Genomic DNA, 25,999 nt, shown 5'->3' with positions numbered 1-25,999 from the left:
TTTGTTTGTTTGTTTCTTTTTTTTTTTTTTTCTCTTGTCTTTACATCTGAAAGGAAAATTCTTTCTTCCAATGCTTGTATCTTGTGATGAAGAACTACTCAATTCTACATTTTTCCTTTAAAATGGGCCATTGCTATAATGTATCCTTCATGCATCCTTCCACAAAACTTTATTTTTAAGTTAGATCTTTCTTTATGTTGATGACTCTTTGAAGAATCATCTTAACTGGGTTCCATAAACACAGCTTCCTAGGTAAAGGAAAAGCTGTGTGCACAATCCAAGCAAAACCAGGAATCCTTTGCTACTCCCCATCGGCAGGCGGCTGTTCAGCTGCCTCCAGGAGAGCAGCACTCATCATGCGGAACAGTTTCTTGGGAAGACAACCCCATCACTCTACATGGCTCCCCCCTTCCTCCTCCTTTCCCCCAGCTGTTACTGCTGAGCTTGATACCACGTGTTGTGGGACACCCCTTTGGCCAGTCAGGGTCAGCTGTCCTGGCTGTGTCCCCTCCCGGCTCCTTGTGCACCCCCAGCTTGCTTGCGGGCAGGGCAGCACCAGCAGCTGAAATGACCTGGGCTCTGTGCGAGCTCTGCTCTGCAACAACTAAACAAGGTGTGTTTTCACCACTGTTTTCATCAAAAATCCAAACCACAGCATTCTCTGTGAAGAAAATTAACTGTCCCAGCTAAAAACCATCATGACATAGTGGTTAACGTAAATTTACTTTTGCTTTGCTACATTGTTACATTGTGCTGTACCCCAGAGCTAAACTTCAGTAAAAAAGGTTATGGTTCTTTTCAAGATGTTCTCCCAACAGTTACAGCATGAGGAACACACAGATTCATGTTTGTGCATGTGTTCCTGTACCATTCAGGGTGACAGAACACAACAGCTGAACATCTGTGGCTTGTCTGAAGGGCTTGCTATCTATTGTACTGTATCTTAAAAAAAGAAGGAAAACAAGAGAATTGGATGAGTGAAGTTAGTAGAAGTAAGCATTTTTTCCTCTACACTTTTCTGTGCAGAAAATTGCTGATAACTTGTCCCAGGAAACGAACTGATTCATGTCAGGGCACTGTAATGTTCTAGGTAAACTGTCTTTTAACCTATGAAATTCACTTTTTTTGAAGACTACCTTTTGACAAATGTTTGATTTTGATTTTGATTTTTCTAAAAATGGATGATCCGTTATTTTTTATTTTAATTTACTTCTGTTTGTAGCCTATATTAGCCCCAAATCATTTATCACTGTAAATATGCATGGCATCTGTAGGCTGGATGTAGCTTGCAGCTTCATTTCCTGTAGTGGCTCCTCATGTTGCTACTGGAGAATATTAAGATTGTATTTATTGTGTGACTTCAAGACACATTTGAGGAGCTTCTTGGGCTGCTAGTATTGGTATAGTCTGAAAATATTCTAAAAGTTATGGCAGTTGAAATTTCACAAGTTTGTATTTGAACTTTATCTTTCAGTAATTGAATTTATTTTTCAGCAGGCCCAGCAGAAGGTTTGGGAAAAATAATACAACGATTTCCTCAGAAGGACTGGGAAGATACTCCTTTTCCACAGGGAATAGAGTTGGTAAGTTTGCACTACATTTTGTAATTTTTAGAACTTCTTTAACGTATAGTTGTAAGATGCATCTGCCTTCACACAATAACATATTATTCATCTTGACAGGGAATGGAGACAAGCTATGTGAATAAACGGGATAGATAATGGCTTTTAGAATAATAATTTATTACTGTTATTTACCTGTAAGTAGGTATTCCTAGAATACAGTAAGTCTGCTGCAAAGTTACAGACTATTTTTGTTTGGTTTGTGTCAGTAAGTCTATCATTGACTACATTTTTTAGAAGCATCCTTCAGATTGCAGATGACTTTTCAAATCATTTTCAAATACATAAAAATGTGTAATTGTATACTGTAAAATAAATAAATAAAACAAAATAACATCATGATTAACTGACTTCATTAAAATAGTTGGTCTTTACCCAGTATTCTGTCCTGAGCAGGTAGCATAAGGAGCACTAAGGAAAACTGTGCTGAACAAAGCTAGCATACAGTGATCTATTTTAAATACTCCTTGTGATAATTCACTCTTTCCTTCCCCTGGTCTGATGATGTGAGATGCAATGTATAGGTTTATCTTATTCATCCAGGTCAGGTGTTCATTAGATACATGGCCCGAAAAGTCCTGCAGAGAAATGAAATGCTGTGGTCATACACTGCAAATTAGGTTTCTGAGAAGTCAGAGTGAAACTTACTGCTGTGAACTTAGGAACTTCTGGGACAGGATGAGCTAGGGAAGGAGATGGCCTGTAGGAAGTGTTGCAATAGAAGTCTTTGCACTGCAGGACAAAATCGGCTGCAGAGGACAAAGACGCTGATGCTTCATTAAGCTTATTACACAGATATAGCAGACATAGCAAGCTTTTATTGATATGATACCTTTCAAGTGCTGTTCAACTAGCTCACAGAGTCATGCCTTTGGCTATGTCTCCTCCTGTGTAAGGAGGAAGAGGCATCTTGGTGTTTAGTGCTTGTGCCTGCTCTTATATGGCAGAGGTTTGTGTTCACTGTGTGCTGGTGTACACAACTGGCTGCTCATTTTCAAGTGTGGTTTAAATTTCTTCATAGTCAAGCACAATCCTTATGTTCTGGGGGGATGTCATACATTAATTACTGGTGTAAGCATTATTTCCAATACACGTGATGGGTAGTTACAGTGTTTGTGGTACACTTGCATAATACTACATTTAGCAATGTAGTGCTGTGCTGAAACAATGGAAGCTCCTGCTTTCTCTGGAGTATTTCTACTACTGTTACAACATTATACCACGATGTATAGCAATTGTTTGCTCCGGCTGGGAGCTGTCTTTTTAGTACATGCCTAGCCAGTGTGTGCTTGATGACTGCTGGCTGAGTTCAGATAAGTGACTATTTTACACAGTACACACACTTGCAGATCTTTAGAAGAAAAATAAGGCCTAGGTGGTTTTTGTTTGTTTCTAAACTACTCTCTTAGGGTTGAACTAGGTGGTTTGATCTTGCCTTAAACAACTGCAAGCATCTGAAGCACACTAAGGTGTTTTTTTTTGTCATAAATTACCAATTTCAAAGTAACACAGCTCGTTTACAATGTTTTGAAATAAACGGGCACAGTTTTACTTAAAGCAGTGAAGCCACTTCATAGTGTATCTGTACCCAAACGACTCAGTAAGCAAAGTATTTGATACTTTAAGCTTCCCTAGTAAAATTAAATCTAGCTACTTAAAAGTTAAAGACATCTGTTCAGGTAGTCTGTAAAATTATTCAAGTTTTGAACTGCTATCCAAACTTGGTAATAAAATTTTATTTAATTAAAATCAAAGAGGTATTGCAAAGATCATGTACTAAAGTAAATCATTTGTGAGAGTCAGATACTGGCAGGATATTTTGTTCAAGTTTTTGGCTAAGTGTAGCATGAATCAGCATTGGTGGAAAGGAAAGAAGAAACACTATGTTACAACTTTCTGCTTGTCATCTTAAGGACAACATTAGTATCATCAAGTGGGTAACAGGCAAACCTGGAAAAAAAGGAGAAAGAATGTAAAAACAGAATAGTTGACAAAAATGTTTGAGAATGAAGGTAGACGTTTTTATGAATAGTACTTAGTTCTATGAAGAATTTGAGTTAAAATCCCTTAAGTGTGTTTCCTGTCCTTTGAATGAAGGATCTTTATGGAATTACATGGTTTCTCTAACTGGGAAATGAAAACCAAACCAAAACAACAGTGGCTGCTATTAAAAAAATAAAGTGTTATCCACTGTGTTTTCATGAAGGGAAAAAAAGGTCAAAGCTTTTTATGTCTAGTGTTAGGGTTGAAGGAGGAATTTTATTTTTGAGGCTTAAGCTAGTTCTTCAACCATGAATCACTGAGACTGTTGACTGATAATTGTGGTCATCCCCCACCCCCCAGGTGTTTTATGCAGTGTATTATTTGTCTGTGAGTTTAGACACTGAATGTCCAAGTGATTTGGACAAATAATGTGGGTCAAATCAGGTAATTCATCATGGCAGCTACTGGATGATGTGATTTAATACTATTTCCATCCATGTTGCTAATGGTATTCTGTGAAACAAGGGCAGAAATCTCAGAGGAGACCTATACTCCTACCCACTCCCCAGGTTTTAGTACTTTAACATGGAAAATGCCCTTTTAGACCCCATATACCGCCAGGTGACTCCAGTTTGGCCAGATTTCTGAGACCTGAATAAAGCCAATGTAGAAAACAGAGTTGTTCAGACAATTTTAAGCTGAATAATAAAAGCATTGCAGATAATCTTTTTCATTTTGTTGAACGTCATTTTGAAAATATGATAACATGGGAAGAACTGTATCTCACTCTGCCCTAGGCTGAGTGAGAGACATCTTGCTAAGGAAAGATTATGACAATGCAAGAACTTGTAGCATTCGCTGTATTTGTCGTTTAGTTAATTTGACATAGATATGGTGAAAATTGGGTCGCTATAAAGTGTAATTGCAGTTTGAACTTTCCTGAAGGGTATTACATTTGGTGTGTGTATATTCTGCATTTTAAGGATCAGGAGTGTTACTTAAACTGTTTCTATTTTTATATGTGCTGAGTGTTAGCAACATCCTGGTTTTGTTTAACATAAGCATAAATTCTGAAATAAACACATTGTCCAATATTCAACAGAATATTGGACAATTTAGGAAATTTTATTGAAGTCAAGAGTTTGAATTTATCTTGGTAGATAAATTTTATGGTTTCTTGTTGTCACTGGTACGTGAGCAAAGCTATGACAGTGTTCAATAGGTCTTGGTTGGTGTATTTTCTTAGAGCTTCTACCTGTCTGCATCTCATAAAAAGACCTAAAGGCGTTTTTCTTGATTTTTCATTCTTTGCATTTTCCATTTCTTTGATAGCTTTACAGCTCCTACCTTTGTTTTGTTTATAACTGAACAGAGAAACATTGAGAATGGAGTCACCTGAAAATTCCTGTGAAACATCCTGTAGATTTTAAAAAATGGATTATTGATAATTACAACTGCTAAGAAGGACACTAATACTTGTTAAACTGTTTGTTGAATGTCATATAACTGAGAATAAGGTGCATATTAATATCTACTGACTGCGATACTTCAAAGCAGCAGGACGCTCTTCTCCAGTATGCTAGAATCTTCTGTGGGCTATTCAAAGGGCAAAATAGGGAACATATTTTATGATTTCAGCTTAGAATCTGAGCATCTTTAGTTTACTGACAAATCGCAGACCGATGTGAGTTTTCTCATGCATGCTTCATGGAAATAAGCTGATTTTGAAGAACAAAATGAGATTTAAGAAAAAGTATTTGTCTCAGAGAAGCATTTAAGTCATCAGCTTCTAGAGTATACGGTTAAAATCTACCAGTGTGATTAGTTGCATGATATTTTAGGTACATATGTTTAGGTATCCTTCACCATAACTTGTTTTGGAGAAGTTGTTTCAGCTTTACACAGATACACCTTAAGTTTAAAAATAACTCTAAAATCAAAATAGATACACTCTGGTTTTATATTAGGATGTTCAAACTTGTTCTCTCTTGTAGAAAGAATCTTTGAGAGAGTATGTTGTCTGCATGAGCTGGCTTTACATTTCTGCATGTTTTTCTTTTTTATAAGCCAATTTTAATTCTGTTATAAACCTTTCTAGTCACCTTAATTAGTAATACATCAAAAGAGGAACCTTTGGTATGTAGTGTTACAATGTATACTTGCATACCTTGGTATGCAGCGTTAGAGTGTATACTTGTTTTGATCAGAGGGCTAAATTACCTGAACTACATGTCATTTGCATTACTCAGAGTCAGGAGGATAATGCTAATTAGGCCAATGAAAGTTACACTTGGAAATAGATTCATTGTCTAAAGTTGGATACAATGTATTTGCAGTTTGTGAGTAAAGGGAAGAAAATTTCCCAGTATAACCGTTAGTAGTAGTAGAGCTGTCAGTTACTAATAATTTTAATTTCAGACATAGGCAAGTAGACAACTGAGCATACATTTCTACACAAGCAAATGGCCTATCCAAATAACTACTTAAATTATAAGATGTAATTGTAAATAGTAAAAATTTTATATTTTTTCCCCTTTGGAGAAAGGCATTGCAAGCATTACAATGCAAAGAGAAATGCTTCTGAAGAAAGATTGTGTGCATCCCCTTGAGAGCAAGCAGGATGCTTGCCTCTTCTGAGAGCAGGAGTTGGTGGTGGTATGGGCATACTGTGCACTGGTGTTGATCTCAGCATTTCTAGACCTTTAAGCAGCTTCAGATATGAGCTCTTAACTATACATTAAGTATGTCTTTTATGGAATACTGGATTCAGCTTCCAGATTCCAACTAACCTGAGACTTGGGATGTGAAAAAAATAATAATAAAAAAATAATAAAAAAATCAAATGAGTGTGCGGAAAGATGTTTTTGCTTTTTCAAAGCATCTCTGAATTTTGACTGACCTAAAAGATCTCAATCTTTTGACAAAATCAGCTTTGTAGTCCTGTACAGCTTTCCACTTCACAATGATGTACAGTTCTTAAGAGTGACTAACAGCTATACCTCTGAGATCTTAAGTGGATATACAATGCTGTTAGAGCTTCTCAGGGGGGACAGGGGAGAAGAAAGCTATCAAAACAAAACAAACAAACGAACAAAAGAAATCAACCACCTATTTTGTCTTCATAGTTGTGTTGTAAAACAGAGTTGCTGTCAGTCAATTGAAGACATTTTAAGGTAAAACAGATCTTAAAGTAGTGATTGCCTAAACTTTTAGAGATTCCCATCAGAGAGTCTCTGAAAATCAGAGAATCATTAGACATTCCTACAGAAGTGATATTCTTAAAATTCGAGTGCCAATCATTTAGTGTTATTTTTGTTTTACTGCTTTGGTGTAATGCTTGTTTTCTAGAAAACAAGCTGATACCTGAACATTTTACCTATATTTTAAATAAAGCATAAGGGAGAAACTGGGTTGCAAATGAGCCAGTTACAGCCTGAAGTGATTAAAGTTTTAAGGAGGTTAATCTTTAAATGCTTCAGTCTTAACTCGCTGATCTGTAGGCCAATTTTTCTGCAAAATTAATGCTTTTAAGAACCTGAATAAAGGCTTGTCTGCGCTGTCTGTTTAACCTTCAGTGCACTTGATCAGCTGTAGATATTTTGGTTTTGATTTTTTTCCCTCTTTCCTCTCAGATTGTTTTTTTAGCTTTCAAAAATCATTGTGTATATAACTATTTAATGAACAACTACATCACAGAGCTTAAGGTAGTACTTCTAAATGCATTGTGGTGTTCTTTCCTTCTCATTATCTTGCAGCACTGGCACTTTCAGCCGTGTAGTAGAAAACAGATGATCACAAAAGTACAACTAAAGTTTTTATTGGAGTTTTGTTATGGACTCCGTTTATATTCCTTTAACTTGTCTATGTTAGCCTCCAGTGGAAATCTTACAGTGCCATAAATGTGTTGTGTTTTACAGCAGTGTCTCTGCTGTGCTGTAAAATAGTTATATTCAGGTTTTAGAATCCCACTACTCTTACTGATTGGATTTTAACTTCTGGATTTTGTAGATTAGTGGGGTAAAGTAATTTGATATTGAAATCTAAGGACTTGCAAGTAGTCCTTGTGTAGCAAAACTTGGTCCTACTTGACAAAATACCATGAAAGAATGCAGTGAAAATGTTTGATCCATTTTTTTTCATTTGTCTTCAAACTGTAAAAAACAAATAAACAAGGAACACGCCATAATACAGGCAACACTTCTGGTAAAAAAAAAAAAAAAAAAAAAAAAAAAAGTTAAAATATTGAGGGAACACCTGTTTGGGGACATTCTGAGTTCACAGAAAGATTCTGATGTAGTCCCAAGTACACAGAAATGAATGCTGATGTATTTATGTGCACTCTAACATCCAGATCTGTTGTTATATGAAAGTCCTGTTTTCCATCTGCTTCTTGTGCCATATGCACTTGACCTTGTCTAAGTGGTATACAGGTGTCAGCATTTCCTCATCCTTTGTTTTTGCAAACAAGAGTGTTGTGCATGTTGAGCTAATCATGAACCAAGGAAGTTTAACTTTTTCAAAAAGTGAATGCTGCTCTGAGCTGGCCAGGTTAGGCATAAGAAGACTTCAGATAAATAAGAGACTACCGCAGAAGGGAAGAGAATGAACTGTTGTCCTTATCTTTTGAAAATAAGGTAATAGTGTATGGATACTATAGCAAAGAAAATGTAGTGTAAATAGTATGAAACATTTAAATAGAGCTTAGAATGAAAAATTTGGTCAGTATTGTTCATTTTTGATCTCAGAAAATATCTGGGAGGAATGACTTTTGTGAAGTTAATAGGGAGGGATGAAAGCAGAGTAGCCTGGATCATCTCTTGAGGTTCTTTTTTGATTTGTTAATCTGGAGGCTTTGGATCTCTGTCTGCTTGTTTGCTCCCTCTGCAGAGAGGGGCAGTGGTAACTAGCAGGTGTTTCCTCTAGAACTTAATCCTTGCTGGCCAGAATTCTTTTTGTCACTGTCAGATCTGGTTCCTGTACCTATCTCATAGGAAGACAGAAAATTAAAATTAGAAAAATGTGATAATACAGTAGGACATTGAAGTGAAGTGCCTCAGAATCACTTAACAATTTGTTGTCTAAAATTCCCATGTCTTGTAAGAAATTGGATTTATTTTTTTTATTTTTTTAAAGCTTGATGTGGTGTAATTTTTGCATTTTTGGACTGAAATTTCTGTTTTTTTTTTTTTTTTTTTTCCCCTTCGTGTTTGTACAGTGAGCTGAGAATTTGTGTGATTTTGGAGAGAGCCAGAAAGCAAGACTTGTCTACTGAATTCATAACTATATATCCAGTTGTCACAGAGCTATCCTTTCTAGGGTTTTTTGAAGGAGCAGAGTGGCAGATAATGTGCATCTAATCAAATACAGTCTATTAGGCTGAATACAAGATTGTGAAATTTGAACTGGGTCATTGAATGTGTTCTGGGAATCCAGAAGTAATTTATCTCTGAAGTTGATTCACATGAATATAAATCAGTTTGGAATGTTTTCTAATAGTTCAAGAGAACAGAGTAATGGAAAATAACCTTACTTTATGTTTTTCTGAATAAATTTGTTAATGGATTGTATTTTGTTAAAACTGTGTTGGTTCTAAGAATTTCTAATCCATAGTACATATAAACTGGGATCCTCCTCTCAGTTTGATCAACTTCTTAACGTTAACTTTTTATGTCAATTCTCTTACATTTGATGCAGGTTTCTTCTGACTTAAATCATGTGGGCAATTTTAAAGATTGACTTCTTCAACTTCAAAAATGTTTGTGATACATTTATACGCTGTAAGTGATTATTTGTATTGTGTTATAAAAGGTGTATTTCTGTTGTGTTCATTTAAAAATAATTAAAGCAAGTGACAGATTTTAAGTAGTCGAAAGACTTTCCAATTTGGCATATTCTGTGTGCTGCAGCTCACTGTTAGCCCTTGTATTATTCAATTAGAAGCCAAACCAGTATTTGTACAGAAACTTTTTACTGTTCCCAATTTATTTAACCTCTGGTTTTAATTTCTAGACAGGGCAGAGTGCTTGGGTGCTCAAAGTGTACACGTGGCACAGTTACCTGTGCAGTCTTGGGGAGAAAGCTCACTTGAGCTGTTCAGCGCCTCACTGAGACTGTGCCATGTGGAGCCCTAGGGAAAGGACTTGAAGGCTTATTTCCTTATTATTATTATTTCTTTTTCTTTTTTTTTTTCTTGGTCTCAAGTACCTCCACTAACTTGAATTTGACTGCTTCTGATACTTAAAAATCCTGAGGCTGGTGACATTGGTTTGTTCGTTTTTAAAGCAAAGACTACTTACTACTATTTCAGTATGGCACGCTGGTGCCAACTTTTGCATAATTGCATGGAATTGGCAAAAACGTGTTCAGAGCATTCAGCTTTTATTGTACGGCATTTTATACTCTAGTTCTCTTTTATCCATTACCTCACGACAGAATCTGGTATTTTTAGATGGAAAAAGGACAACTTTATGAATTAACTTGCAGGTTTGAAGATTTAAAAGGAGCTGAGCTATTTAGATGGCCTTCCTCCTATATTATTCTGTAGTAATTTCTGGTACTGTCTAACCTTGTTTTATTTAATAAGCTCTGGGATCTATATGAACATTTATAATAAGGTGTTTACTTCAATAGGATTTGGTAAATGGCTGTGATAATAATGAAGATAGCTCTTTATTTTAAGTAAAAGTTGATGAACTAATTTTATGGAGTTCACTTTTGATCATAGTAAAGTACGAGTGAAGCCATAAGCATGGCTTCTTAATAGTGAATTTTGAGTCTCAAATCAATATTGTAGAACATGTAATTTTGTTATCAGTTTACCCAAGCTTTTCCTAGCACTAACTTTTCTTCTGTCTTCATTGGGTTGTGAATGTCAAATACAAAACAGTGTAGGACAACCCCCTCAGAAGTGGTGGATTTCTGAGATGAGAGTGTTAACGATACGGTTTGATCCGTGAAGTGGCACGGCCTTACTGAGTGTTGCTAAAAGAGGCCTATCTGACCTGGGCTTAGTTGCAGCGTCTTTATGTTCTTCAGGGACATGCTGTCAAAGGATCGTTTGAACAGGTGCTTTTATTTAGCTGTAATGGACACCAGGATAAACCAGAAGATAATTTATTTCTGCATCACAAGTAGAGTAATAAATTAAGCATTTGAACTGGTGTGTAGTGTGGTTCCCTGAAGCTCCAACTTTTACAGATCTGGAGATAAGGCAGTTCAGACTTCAGCTGAAGTCAGTGTCACTTGTATGGTGATCCTTTTAAGGTTTGCAGTTCTTTCTCAGCGTGCAGCTCAGTAAATCAGAGCTGCAGAGTGAACCTAGGCAAAGGGGAGGAAAAATGGTATCCAAAACTTATTTTGAATGACTTTTGGAACTCAAGGGCTTCCCTGGCAGTATATGGCAAATCTTGTTATTCCTAATGCAAGTTGAGGAGATAGGATAGGAGATAGGACATCACGTTTCACCTCACCTTCTCTATGGACATGTACAAGTGTCCCTAATGAAACAATCTGTATTTTGATATGACTCTTACTGTTACCCAGTTCCTTCATTTCTGTATCTGTATGCTATGCATGTTTCCATAATATTAAAACATCGCAGTACCAATCTCCATTTTGCATTACGTTGGGGGGTGGGGGGTGGGGGATGGAAAAAAAACTAACAAAACCCCAAACCAAAAATCCTCTGCATATTTAAAACAGAAACCTGATCATTATGTGGTGTTCCTGAAGTGATTTTTTTCCCATCTTTTTTGATTTGTGTATCAAACTAAGGTACTGTTGTTCTTTTTGAAGCAACTATGCTGTCTTGATTTTGTCATAAAGGTGTCCTCAAACTGTTGCTCATCTTTTTCTTGCACTGGCTGGTTTCTTAATCTTTCATGAGAAACAATCTTTTATTTATGACAACAAAAGGAGATATGAAAAATAGATCACACTCAGTTACTTAATAGGTTTTCAGTTATCCTCAAGTCAAAAATGTCTTTGTTCTTTTTCTGTTGAAAGAAGGCATGTTCTGACATGAGTCTCTGCAAAGTTACATTAACTAAAGCAAAATTACATTAATTAAAGCAACCAATATATACATAAAATTAGGAATAAAACGATGCAATAAATAGTGGGCAATAATACTTCCCTCTTCCTGTAAAACGGTCTACTTACCAAGCTGCTAATATTCCTGTTGTTATTCAGTAATAAATTGTGAGGAGTTAATATAAGAGCTGGCTTTCTGCTTTTTTTCCTCCTTTCTCCGTGATTTTCAGAATTTAACATTTAAGCCCTTTACCTAAGTAAAGGTAACTAAATTCAAGCCCATGGTAGTGTCTCTCTAAAATAAACTATGATGGGGCAAACTCAGAGCATGTGAACACTTTGTAATATACTGTGCTATACTATGCTACACATTAGATTTTAATTGAGCAAATATGATGTTAGTACTAAAAATAAAATAAAAATTATGATTTGGTTGCTTTATCTTAGGCTCACTTGGGACATAAGAGCTCAGGAAACACTTATTTCTTCTAAAAAATATAAATTCAGTCTAAGAGAGGATATCTACTTTTGTAATTTACTACAAAAATCTACTTTATAATGTAATATTTTGAAAGCTAGCTCTAGTCCACTTCTCCAGATGGCGTATACAAGATCGCCCTCCATTCATTTTTCAATTGTAAAAGTTGTAAAGCTATAACCCTACAGCATGTAGAAGAGAGATGTTCATTAAAGTATAGGTTTAGAACGAATAACAAATTAGATTTAATACCAAAATAGTGGGATAAGAAGTGGGTACTGAAGTTACAGTGTGCATTTGTGACCTCAGTATTTTTAACATTCTTTGAATACCAGATTTGTCTGCTTCTCGGCATCACCTCATGATTATTTGCTATAACTGCATACCAGAAAAGCTTATTTCACAATGATTTTCCTTCATTCTAGACCAGTAATATACTTGTAGAGACTTGTTGGCATTTGCAATTTTTAAGATTTGTTAGACCATTTTCATATCAGTTTCACGTCGTGTATATTGAATTTGATCTTCGCCTCTCAAATAATAGAGGAATGGGCAAGACCTCTTGAAAAGGGGCATGGGGTGTGGTGGGAGGAGAGTACATTTTCCTCCCCCGAATTTAGGCATCTTTGGGTTTTAGCAGGAGTAGCTTTTGTATTAGAAGCTTTTAAGCATCCACAGCAAGCTGTATTTACCCCGAGTAACAAAAATTGTGTAGAAAAATCACTTGTTGCTAAATCGTTTACATGAGTGCACCTTCAAAGCTTTCTGTTTTAAAATTCAAGATTTGTTTCTGGTTCCATTTTGATCAAAAATATTACTTAAAAGAAAATGTTCTGGTCATTTCATGTTTGAATGCCTTTAATCTAAAAGATTAGCAGCATTTCCAGCTGTGTAGTTGGAAAACTGTTTTGGAATATTGTAATAAATAAATATCTACTATTTTCTTTGTTCTTGGGTAATACAATTGTGTAAATTTGACATGAAATGGGAAACAGTTTCCAATTTATATAACTGAAGAGATATAAAATGAACAGAGATACATTAAATAACAATCTTCTTGTCAAGACTGATTAGGCTTGAGGCATTTCCACTGTTAGTTTTTGTAATAGTATGCCTCAGATGAAGAAAATAAGTGGTTGAGTTATTTTCAGTATGCCCGAGAAAGCATATAGTAGTCATAAATTCTATGGAATCATATGTGGTTAATGAATATTTAAATACATTTCAGCTGAGTTTAAAATGAAGGCATATCAATGTTCAATTTTGTTTATTCTGGCCTGCCACAAACATACTTTTTTTTTTGTACTTTGTGTGGCAAAGGTCAAGTAGTTAGTTTTCAGTTAAGTGCTCAATAATACGTTTTCCCAAATGTTCAAGTTTACTTCCAAGGTGAATGACTATACAATTAAGGAAAATATAACAATATCTGATCTTGTGCTGACTTTGGCTTTAGACTGCAAGCAGTATGGTGGTATTGTGGAAGAGTTCAGCTAAAACTACTTAACTCTTCAGTCTCTGAGTTCAAACTGTGAGTTAATAGAGGTAATTGAAGAGGGCTAATTTTATTAAATTGCTTCTTAGTTTGTTAAAATTGAAAGGAAGATACAGTTTAACTAAAGAAATTGAGACTGCTTAAAGGTTTTATAGCTGCACGTATCTTTCAAAACTCACCTTTAAGCTTGCAAGAATGCTTCAGAGTTACAGAAAATAAAAGAGATTGTTTCCACGTACTCTTCATTCATTTTTTTTTAACCTTTTTCTGTAGGAACTATGAGTGCATTACATAAGTAATTTTTCAAGATTTTTTTTTCTGTGTTTGTAATTCGATGGTGGTGAAAAATTTTGTTAAAATGGTTACCCAAGCAGAGGAACGTTCTCTGGCATGTTTTTTTGTTTTTTTTTTTTTTTCTTTTTTTCCTTTTTTTCTGATGAAACATTTTGAGATTATCACTCCCTAAGTAGGCACCTATTCTAAGTATCCTCAGTTAATTTGTTAAATACATAGATGTGATCTGTACTGAAGCATTTTAGGGTGTGTAGTATGGGATAATAGTGACATACTTCATGTATTATTAACTATTAAGGTGTGTCATTATTACAGCATATGCACACCCTATTCTGTCTTACTGCCTAAATATGATAAGCTTATAAGCTTTCCTTTTAAAGTATTATTTTACTGTGATGAGTTGGGTAATAGGATATTTATGTACATTATTTTACCTATTATGGATGATACTTGCATGTGGGTTGCAAAAGCAGTACTGCAGTGGAATCCGTAATTAAATGAGGGATTGAACTTAGTAGTGGTTTCTGAAGAGTATTCAAAGAAAAACTTAATGGCTCTTAGCTCTTCAGATTATCAACTTTAAGGATGGCAGAAAACATACCTTTTCAATCTTGGTTTTCCAGTATTTTGTGTCTTACACTGTATGAAGTATAAATGGATCGGTCCTAACTCTGAATTATTTAGCATTTTGTTTTAATACCATTTATCCCCTACTTTAGGTTTTCTTGCTTTGAGGTGTGGGATTGGGATTGCTCTCTATGCCAGAATTGATCCAGTGTAAGAGAAGACCACCCAACTTTAGCTTCTGTCTAGAAAGACGTGAACATGATTTGCAGGGAGAACTAAGTTATATCAGACCCCATATGAGACAGTACAGAAAAGATGTGTGCTGTCTTTCTACTGAGACAGCATTAGGATGACTTGTTGTTTAAATTTCAAGTTGCAAAAAGCCGACTACAGTTTCTACAAAGTTCTTACTAGATATACAAGCAGAACCTTCTATTTCCCTATTTTTTCTTCTATTTCTATTTTTTATGTGCTTTAGTGCTACAGGGCCCATATAAACGTTCAAAGTCTGTGTTTTAAACATCAGTTTTAGCAGTGTAACAGATAAGTAAGTGTAGATATATTCTGTCACAACTAGGAACATTATGCTACAAAGAAGCTGAGCTATTTTCCATTGGTTTATGGGAAAGTGCTGAAAACAACATTTTGCTTTCCTGAGACTCCTGGAATAATTACACTGAATACCAATGGCAGTATGGATATCCAGGATCAGAAGAGAAGTCCGACAGGCTTATTGTCCAAAAACCAACAGGAATTGGCACTAGGTAGTTTGGGAGGGCATGTGAGATATCATGAGATGGCACACAGTTGCTTATTTTTATATATAATGGCATATGCTGTTCTAATTTTAAGCAATCAGTAGTAGGAAGTGAAAACTGCGATCAATAACTAACTTCGTGTTTTGTTCATTTGGAACTCTTGGAATAACACTCTCTCCATTCCTGGTGATTTGATTATTTGAATTTAGTTTTCGTTTTCTGAAATATGTATCTTTTGCTCCAAAATACAGGTTTGTTGTGGGAGCTTCCCCAGACGTCTCTCCACTATATCTGAATATAGAAAATTCTTACTGTTTTGGGGGTGTTCTAGATAAGCCTTTCTTGAATGATCATCTTTCCTTTAGTCATCCATTGTCCTCACCAGTTTTTACAAACATTATACTTGTGATGTATTTTGAAATATTTTTATTAGTCAATATGCTTTTTATTGTATTCCTCAGCGAGCTTCACCACCAGATTTGTTGATTAGTTCTGTTGGTAATTTTACACTTCATTTGCCAGTGTTGGAGAGTTTGTGCTCATTTTTACTTTCCTCAACTGGGGTGAGTTTTTTTAGGCCATTCATGCTGTTCTCAAAAAATAAGTCTGGTTACTGTATGATACCAGGAAAATAAACTTTTCTGAAAATACTTAGACTGTCAGATCCCTGAGAATATGATTCCATGGGTATCTCATGTAATGTGCTCTGACACCAGTAGACTTTACAAACTCATCACCGTTTCTTGGGGCCGGTCAAATCTTTGTGAGTTTTGTCACAATGACATGCCACAAACAAAACTGCTACAAGTTTATTGCTGTTATTTGTTATATTCCCACTCCCCTGGCTTTGGAGCCTGCTTGTCCTACAACCTGGGATCATTACTATGAGATTGTTTTGTGTTTCATTGTTGGCCCAGCCTGGTCCGAAGGGCCTGCTGCTTTCCTGGCAGAGAAGCCAGGAATCATATTTGGAGGGGCAGTGCCTTGGGCCTAGCTTGACAAGGGAGCTGCATGGGCCACCTCCTTGTGGCTTGGGATGTGACGGGAGGAAGGAAGACAAATTGGTTAATCTGGATGCCGATCTTTCAGCTGTCAAATTTTTCTTAACTTTTCAATTGATATTTGATGCAAAAACATCTAATAAATGTTTAAAAGATGAAAAGAATGCTTTTAATGAGTTTTACCAAACAGGCATTTTGACTCTGAAATTTCCAACCAAGTTGCCAAGAGTGTGCTTTCATGAAAGCACGTGGCCAGCTTGCTCGTGTTCATTTGGAACAGAGCTTTGAAGCTCGTGGTGTTTATCACTGCTTGAATTTTCCTCACGATGAACTGTTTTGAAATTTCCATAACAAATCTCCTGTTTGCAATTATTTCCTCTTTGAAATTATTTTGTGTATATTTTCACTGCACAGTAAAAAAAAATAAAAATCCAAACAGTAAATTTTTGACTTTGTATGTATGACTTGTTTACCAGAGTCACAATATTGGAAATGGTCCTTGAACATTCTATATGACGTTCTAAGAAGGGGGGAAGGAAAGCCCCCTACAATAGGTATGTCCGAAACCAACCAACACATTGAACCAGAAGAATATATATGTGTTTGTCTTCCTGCAATTGACTTGAATGTCAGGGGCTGTAAGTGTTGAATTTCCCTGATTAAGTCCCTCTCTTGCCTTTGTGAGAGTCAGACTTGAAGAGAGCAAACAATTCAGGTCAGTCATCTTTGCTGAGGAACCTGAATAAGATGCTCAGATGCTCCTCTCACTAGGAGGAAGAAGGGTTAAAGCCACACATCCTCCAGTCCTGACCAAAGTCTGTATTACTGAGACCCATGAATTAGACTAGTCCTGATTTTTCAGGCGATGTTATACTGACTGACTTGACTTTGATAGGAAAATGAAAAGATTTTACTTAAAAGCTATACCAGTACTTGCAGAACAGCTTACCAGTATTGTGGCACTTGTGGACTTTTTTTTTTTTGAAAAAAAAAATCAGGCTCTAATTCCAATGCCATATCCTATAAATTTTGCACAAGACTGCAATTCTCAAGTGATGTTTTTTGTTACAGTAAACATCACTAACGATCTAATCTAGAAAAGAATTATAACGCTTGAGGTCATGAACCTAATCCTTGGAAGCGCCATGGGTCATAATTAGAGATGAGTTTAGTCAGTGTGATTATGTGTATGAATATGTGTAAAATAAAAACATAATCAGTTTTTTCAAACACACACATATATATATATATATTTAGAATCTCTGGATAGTGAAAGAGAGGGTGACTTCCAGAGCTTCATTGCATTTTTACTGTGGCATTTTAAATGCCTGTAAATAAGTATTTTCATAGTTCAAATTGAAACTGAGCATAAATGCATGAATGATGCTTAGTAATTTTTGTCTTACATATACTGGCTATCTCAGTACAGGTTATTCACTTTACTGAATACAAGAATGTATTCCCTTTTTAGTAATGCTGTATGTCTTTTTATTTTTTTGCCATATTTTGAATCAAATTAATCATGATCTTAAACAGAATTTAGGAACAAGCTTTGTGTAATACTTTGTTGAGGAGAGGGGCAAGAAGCTTGTTACAGTCCATTAAATGTTGACATACATTTCCACAATTTGTGAGTACTTTTATGTGGACTTGATGGAAATGACGAGACAGAATATTTTTCTTAGATTTTTTTTTTCTTTTTAGCTGGCAATATTCCTTTCTAACATTTCTTTGAGATTTTCCTTTACTAAGAAATCTATTTTTATATTAGGAAAAAAAAACAAAACCAACAACCTACTGTCTCTGGAAATAATTAGTTTAGATGAGACATCGGCATTATGCATAAATACGAACATTTCAATTTTTCCTAACTTTTAACATTTGATAATATGATGACTTCCTCTGTGTATAATTTCTAACATTAGTTTTGCAAGTTTAGACTAGCAGGCCTCATGCAAGTTGGTCATGAGTTCTGTTTGCACATTTGTATAGAATGTACTGCAAGCATGCATGACTATAACATTTTCTTGTGTTGTGCCTTAGTGTTTTGTTTTGATGTTGGGATTAAAGGAAAATATTTAGTCAAGTATTTAGCATCTGACGTTATTTTTGCTGTCTCATTTTGAGAATCTAACCCTTGGTGCTCCTTGTTGAAGTGAATTGACACTGAAGAACCCCTCTGTAAGAATAACCAGTAGAAGCTGGTTCACATCAGTTGCATGAAGAAACCACAAGTATCTGGCTTCCAGCAAATGCTGGAATCTGATACCGGAGGATACTATCTAGTGGATACTAGATCAAGCAGTCACAAAAAAAACGGTGCTTCAGTCAATTTTCCTTTACTTTTTTTTCCCTTTACTCTGAAGTAAAAGTCTCTTTGTTAATTTTTAATGTTGCACAAGGATGCGTTTTAAGTACTTAAATGTATTCTGTGGTTTCACTTCAGGAAGAGCATTATACAATGTATGATTTGCAAGTCCAGGGATTTTTCACTTTTATTATTACCCTTTTGGTTAAAATTACCTTTGTGTTTTCTTTATGCTGAGATACATAACTTCCTACTACAGCTGAGATTAATGAAGCTAAGGAATGCTACCTTGGCTCAACCACTTGCAGTCCCTCAGTCACATTCTCTGCAGTCTGCCTGGTGCATTGGATGCTGGAGTGGAGACAAGGAATGGCACTGTGGTCCACCTGCAGCCTCTTTCCATCACCTGATTTTTCTTCCTCCCGGTCTCTTACCCTATCCCACTAATCAGTTTAAAAAAATAATGACAGTGGGGGAAATTAAGCAGTTGGTAAGCTATTACTTGCTTCTTGGGAATAATGTTTTGACAATCACTGCTTAATATTTTGGATAAGCATCCTTTTTTATCTTGCATGCAGAGAGAGAGGTTATCCTTAAAAAAAAAAAAGGAGATACTAAAGTGTATGTGTAAGCATTAGAAGTCATCTGTTTGTGTGCAAGAGAATTTGTATTGGTAGGAGGTTTGCAATCTGACCATCATCATACTTACTGTTCTTTCAGCTTGCAGCTGAGGAGGTGAGGTGACATCACCTGATTATACACTATATTCAAAAGTGAAGAGAGCTCTCAAATCTTTCTGTCCCCAGATTTAAAATAGTTTTAAATTGCTGATCTGCTTCAAGTAAATGGATGTGTATATATATATATACACACACACAAATGATGTATGTGTACATACAGACACACACATGTATGTATAAAAATAAAATCAGGGCTCACTGCAAGACATTTTTTTCAGGTATTTGCTGAGTCTTTGCAAGTGATTGCTCCTAAAGATCAAATTTCAGAGGTGGAATTTTAGATTGTAAGATTGCCTAGAAATTTTCTAATTCCACCTGTAAGTTTAAATGTAACACGTAACTGCCTGATCTACTGTTCCATTAAGCACATTCTATCAGTACTAATTTTACAGTATCCCATTTTTGAATGATCTCCATCCTTGAAGGTTTTCAAGACTGACTTGGTAAAGCCCTGAGCAGTCAGGTCTAAATTCAGCATTTAGCCTACTTTGAGCAGGAGGCTGGACTTAGATCTCCTGAGGCGCCTTCCACAGGCCCTCCTGTGATCTGTACCATCTTGCCTGTCATACATGTGCCCAGCTTGGTGACGAGAACGAAGAACTCTGCAGTGGGATTACATCTAGATATCTGGATTAAAGGTGCATCCCGCCTTGTCACAGGTGGCTTTACTGAGTTAAAGGCTATTCGTATAAAGAGAAGAGAATCCTTGCTGAGGAGTCAATAATGGAGTTAAAAAAAAAAAAAAAAAAAAAAAAAAAAAGCAGCATGTGCTTTCCATTCTGAATTCTTCCCATTCTTGTGAGGTTCAGCGTAGCTTTACATTTCCATGTGTCTTGGGAAAAAAACTTTGGGGTCAAAGGAAAGTTTACTTAAATCATTGGTAAGTAAAGGAAAAAATGTTGTAGAAATCCATGTCTGATTTGAGTTTAAACTACTTAAGTAGTTTGAGTTTGTAAGGTGAATTTATTTGCATTCAAGTATCTTGAATTTCTTTTGATATTAGCATTTATTGTTAATTTGTTGGCAATCCATGTGCAATTTTTGGATTTTTCCCCATCATCTGTTCCTGATGCATATTTCCAAATTTCCAATTTCCAAAGTCTAGAATTGTAGAAATAGGAAAATATCGGTTGTAATTGTGCTGAGAGCAAACACTGATGTGAACTTTTCTGAGAACTTGAGGGACTTTTTAGTTAGACATAGTGTTTTTCCACAGTGAAGTTTTATTTTGAAAACATTTCAGTTTATATTTTCCTATATTTTTCAATTGTAGATTTTTAGAGAAAGAAGGGATGATATTCTGTATAGAAAAGTATGAAATAGTTCCTGGTACTGATATAAATGTATTGAATTTACAAAACTTTCTTTCTTTGGACATCAGGCTCCTTCTGTGTAATACTTAGTGACATATTTTATGGTAGGACATTTAACCTTGGAATTTTAGTGGTTTGTTTGGGGAAAAGCTGTATATTGGAAAAGTATCTGGTGAATCAACTAGTTTTAGCTAGCTTGTCAGAGTTTTTGTGCGTGTGTGTGCGAATTAGAGTAAAGCTGTCTGAAAAGAAAATGGGCTGTCTACATACTTATCTTAGTATCTTTTTAGGGTTGAAGTATTTTAAACAGTTTTATTCAGTAAAAACATCTGCAAGTTTACTCTGGAACTTGTAATTTTGCATAGCAGAGCAAATCAGTGATGTGTGTTTCTTATTACTGCAACTTCTATAGTCTAGAACTCATGCGAAACAGGACACAGTAATGACCTAGATGCTGAAATGTATTTCCTAGTTCAAGCTTAGAGTCCCACAGGCCAGGACTTTGCATTTGCCTTCGTTGAACATGATGAGGTTCCTGACAGATCCATTTCTGTGATCGGGACAGGACTGCTTCAGTAAGTCAGCTGCTTCCCTCCCCACCCCAGCTGGTATCATCTGCATTTCTGGCACCTTCATTGCCCAAGCATCAGCTGGCTCAGCTGGAACAGGACTAGAAAGTAGAATTGCAAAGAAGACCACATTGACAGATTCTAAGTATTTGCATTTCTGAAGAAATCTTTTCTATATTTTAATATTTTATTACCTGCACAAATAGATACAGTTCTTCTTTTGCACTCGGAGAAATGCAACTGATTGCAGGTAAAGTACGCAATTTGTGGTTGTAAACCATTAATTTTTAATAACTTTTTTTCATATGTATGTTAGCATTACCGGAATGAATTTATTGTTTCTCTTTGAATTCATCCCGTCAGTTACCTTAAAGGAAAAGTTTGCATTTGGACAATTATTTCTCTCTCAGGCAGTATTATTTTTTTCATCTACTTTTGTATTTGCTCTTAATGATGCTTTTTTAAATAGTCTGAAAGTACATAAGAATCTGAAAACAATAAGTACATTGTCTGCTTGCCATTGCAGTTTGATTTTTAATGTTTGGAGACAAAATAATGCAACAACTGCAGTGCAAAACGGCCTTAGTGCTGCATGAGGTGGGCAGAGGTGAATCCCAGCATGCAGCTCATGGCATGACTGCATGGCTCGCGCACATCGTGTGACTAATTCTGTATCCGTAGTGGTGCAGAATTATTCCAGCTCTCCTTGTGCTGCTCACCCAGCATCACAGGAATCCTTGCTCTGTGAAGGGGCTGTGGCTGCCCTTTTGCAGCTGTCAGTAGGGAACAGCAGCATCTTCAGCTGCGCAGAGCTCATCCAGTGACTGCTGGCGTGACCTATTAACAAAACCCAAGTGCTCATTTCCAAAGTACCTTTTAGAGGATCTTGATGGAAATCAACGCATTTTTAAAGCTAAACATTGACAAAATGCTGAAGTGTAATACAGGAGATAGGCCTATTTATTAATTGCTACAAGGTTTCCAACATTTTGATGTAACTAGCGACCTACTTCACAAGCCTCCACTTGAAAAATGTCTGAATATGACATTTCTGGAGAAGAATGCAGATAGGCTGAAAATACATTTTGTCTTCTTAACCTTTAACAGGTATTGACAGGAAACTTGCATTTTATTGTAGAGTTGTTTCCATTGAATCAGATGGTTTCTGTTTATTTTTTCACAGAAAGAACCAAGTACACAATATATTGGTTTTAGTAATTGCTGTGCCTTGGCTTATACTATGTCAGCAGCATCTGTTTTATAGCAATGTGCAGTGTTTGTAGAAACTTGTACAAGAGGCTCTCTTCTGGCTCACCAGATCTCTGGTCAAAAGTTATTGGAGGCCTCGGAGCTCTTCCCTGTGCGTCTGCTGTCAGCCCAATTGAGAAGCAGAGTACCTGCTTGCTTAACTCAAGGTACCTTTCCTTATGATAAGTAATGCTGCTCAGCTGATGTGTTTAGTAGGAATTTTGCAGGAGGGTATGGATGTCTCCTGAAAAATGCAGTGAAGGTAAAAATGGCAAACATGTTCAGTTGGTCTAAGTGTTTTCATGCTGCATTCTCCTTTCCTGGGAGGATGAGCGAGGTTGTTCTTTCTTGTGCTCTGGGTGGGCTTTCTCATCCCTGCACTTGTATTGCTTGTAACTTGTACACTTAGAATGTGAGAAACAGATGCTGCAAGGGCTGGACAAATAAATTAGCATGCTTTATCACCTAATTATTTAATTTTCAGGAAAAGAAGCCCTTAAGCAATTCAGAAATTTGTTTCATGTCATTGTGTGAACTTATTACTCATTTCCTAATCTCTTCCATCATAGAGGTCTAATTGTGGCCAATAGGCTAATTTTTCTTTTCTTTAATCTTTTTAAACACTTAAACAAGCCTACTGGGCAGAACAGTGGGATTTATATTTTGCCCTTCATTTTCTTAGAAGAGCAATTTTTAATCACAGGTTAAATTTTGAGCGCTGTTTAGATTATGAAACTCTATTTGTGTATTTTTATTATTTGCATATATAACTTCAGGAAATGATGTGAAAGCTGAAGCCATAATGTGTTGCACTTACCTACTATCTGTATCATATGAAATTATTTTTAATAATTCATTTTTTATGTTATCAAGGTACTCAAAGCTGAAGTGAGTCAATCTACTGCAAGAACTTTTTAAAATTAAAATAACTGTTGGCAAAGTGGGATATTTTCTCTATAAAAATGCTAAACATTAACTCTTTTCATCTTGAATATAAGTTTATTTTTGTGTTTACAAAGCGCCTATAAAACGTTCATGGGAATTGCTTTAAAAGGTATATAGATATCTTAAATAGGCAACTTGTTGAAATGTGGTTTTGCATCTTACAGCGGAAGTGTAATGAAACTGGAATTTTCCTCCAGTTGAAAACAAGTGGCTTCTTAAAGTACCATTCTGGAAAAAAAAAAAAAAAAAAGTGTTACTAAAATAGAAAGTGAAAATACCTGAATGGTTGTGTCCTATTAGTACTGGAAGATTCATTTGAATACAGAAAGGTTGTGCCTAGAGAAATTTAGGCTAAGACTGTTTTTAAAATGTGTGTATAAAGACAACTAGGTGGTGAATCTAAAGTTTATGTAAATTTATTTTTTAAATCTGTGGTATTTCTGTGTTTTATTTCATTTCGTGGCATGGCAAACCTGAGCGGGCTTCACCAGATAGTTATGCATGGAGGTATTTATCTGACAACGACTGCTTGACTTTTTAAACTCTTCTCATTGTTACAGCACAGTCCCAGCTGTAATGTGGAATGCAGCATGAGCTTCCGGGAAGTATCTGAACACAGCTTTAAAAAATGCCAAAATAGGAGTATCATCAGTTGGTGACTAAGGGTAACTGAGCTCAGCTTAGCAATTCTTTAATTCTTTTGTTTTCCTGTCCTGCAGTGAGACATGGTCTTGGCAATGAGTTTTATGATAAAGGAAAAAGAGAGGTGAATGCTGCTCATAAAGCAGGAACTGCAGGAGGCTGTGTTTGTTTCTCTTACTTGTTTTGTAATGAAATCTGTTGTTACAGTGAATAAGCAAGAGGCAATGACATGCAGAATTGCACGTTCTAGTGAGATACTGACCTGCCAAGATTCCTTTCATTTACAACATACTCCAGGAAAAGCTTTTAACCAGAAGTGTCATGTTACCACTTAGTAAGCTGTTGTTAGAACAAGAGAATCCAGCATTTCTGAAACTGCAATTTGACATCATGGTGTAAGAGGTTTTTGTGATTGTAATCAGAAGGGTTGCTTTGCTTAAGTAGTGTTGTAAAATTCAGTATTTGACTTTTTTTTTAGTTACTGCACTATATACTACTTGCAGTATTTCCTCACGTTGTAGCTAGCTTTTTGTTGTTGTTGTTTCTGAATTGGTTTCAGGGTCTCCACTTGTGAGAAGTGGTACCCATTATTTATGTCTTTCCACCTGGAGAGGCTCTTTGCAGTCTTTTACTGATGATGCACTGGAGCTGGAATTCATTTCTGTTTGTACCTGTATTGTGCTGATGAGAAGTTATCTTCTGATGTCTTTGAGTAGCAGTGTTCTCATGACATGGAAAAATTTATGGCTATGCATACTGTACACTTACTGCCTACATATTTCTAGTAATTAAGAACACGAAGTCTTAGGGGAAAGGTGTCGTTACTACATAAAAATACACCGAATGATTTAATAAGAACTTTGTAGCTCAGGTCTTAATTTGATTTTACAGGTGACAAAAACTCTGCAGAGTGAAATGGGCATTTTTTTATTTTGTGTATGTAAATATATATATATATACTTTATTTTTTTAGAGCATATCTAGTACGCTCTTCAGGTGTTATTAAAACAAAGTATCATCAAATCGTTCAAGTGTGTGCACTGAAAGGCTAGTAGGGCTAGTTGTTATCAGAACAACTCATTAAATAATAGTGGATATAGTGGGTAATAGTGCATGATTTTTTGTTTACTTTTTAAAAAGGTGATGAATGAGATTCCCAAAGAACAACAACTTGTTGGTTCCATGAAAGTATTCATGTTTGAATATACATTGAGAACTGTACCCAGCTGCAGTACGGGCTGCTTGGTCCATACAGCTGATCCCTTTATCTTGTGACCTGGAGTGTGTGACACATCGGGTAAGGGATTCATTCCTCTCTCCGACATTCCATTTCAGTAAATCCTTCCATGCCCATGGCCTCATCCTATGCACGTTTTTGTTTGTCGGTTCTGAAGTTATTTAGGGAAACCCCTGAAACAACGTATGCAGAAAGAAGGATGCATCCTGCTGACATGCTCTTCCTTTTCCAGGAACTGACGTTCCTTCACCTTGACTGACAAACACACGGGATATTACGTTTTTAAACTTGTGTGAAATAAAACACAAAGTGGGAGGGGAACGGCAGTATTTGAGAAGTTGAAAAGTAACTTGGAGTGTTTTTTTCATTTGTTATTAGCCTACTAATTAAAATACACAGGTTTTAAAAACTGAAGCTGATCAAAATACAGAACAAAATGCTCTCGGTTCCACAAAGGAAAACTATGCTTCGCTAATCTATTAATATTCTCTGAGTGCATAAACCAAACAGTGGATACAGCTGAAGTCACTGACATGGTTTATTTGAAGATTCCAAGTCCATTGCCAAATCTCTTCAAAATAGGTCAAGGAAATTACAAGGCAAGGGGCAGTTGTGAATCAGGTAGTGACCAAGAGCACAGAAAGGAAACAAAATTTAACTTAGGTGTTCATCACAAGCAGAATTGTTCCATATTAGAGCTAAGAATGTTTATAGGCAGTAAATATCAGGAATAGGAGTAGCAAAATTGCAGGTATTAGTGTTATTTATATA

General features: G+C 35.9%; 1 protein-coding gene across 5 annotated transcripts in view; it reads left to right on the top strand.

Annotated features, from left to right (window-relative positions):
* Positions 1–25,999, top strand: part of SBF2 (SET binding factor 2) — a 249,473-nt gene that overhangs the window by 46,052 nt on the left and 177,422 nt on the right. For 3 of the 5 annotated variants that reach the window (XM_035328950.1, XM_035328949.1, XM_035328946.1), the window contains exon 2: positions 1,495–1,583. The exons of 1 other annotated variant lie outside the window; for it this stretch is intronic. In XM_035328950.1, the coding sequence (XP_035184841.1) occupies positions 1,495–1,583 (89 nt within the window). The remainder of the gene's footprint in view (positions 1–1,494; positions 1,584–25,999) is intronic. One more of the 5 variants, XM_035328948.1, reaches the window with a different exon arrangement.

Source organism: Oxyura jamaicensis, chromosome 5, assembly GCF_011077185.1.
Source record: "Oxyura jamaicensis isolate SHBP4307 breed ruddy duck chromosome 5, BPBGC_Ojam_1.0, whole genome shotgun sequence".
Taxonomy (NCBI): domain Eukaryota; kingdom Metazoa; phylum Chordata; class Aves; order Anseriformes; family Anatidae; genus Oxyura; species Oxyura jamaicensis.
The sequence above is the reverse complement of the archived record's forward strand: the minus strand, read 5'-3'. Positions and strand labels throughout refer to the sequence as shown.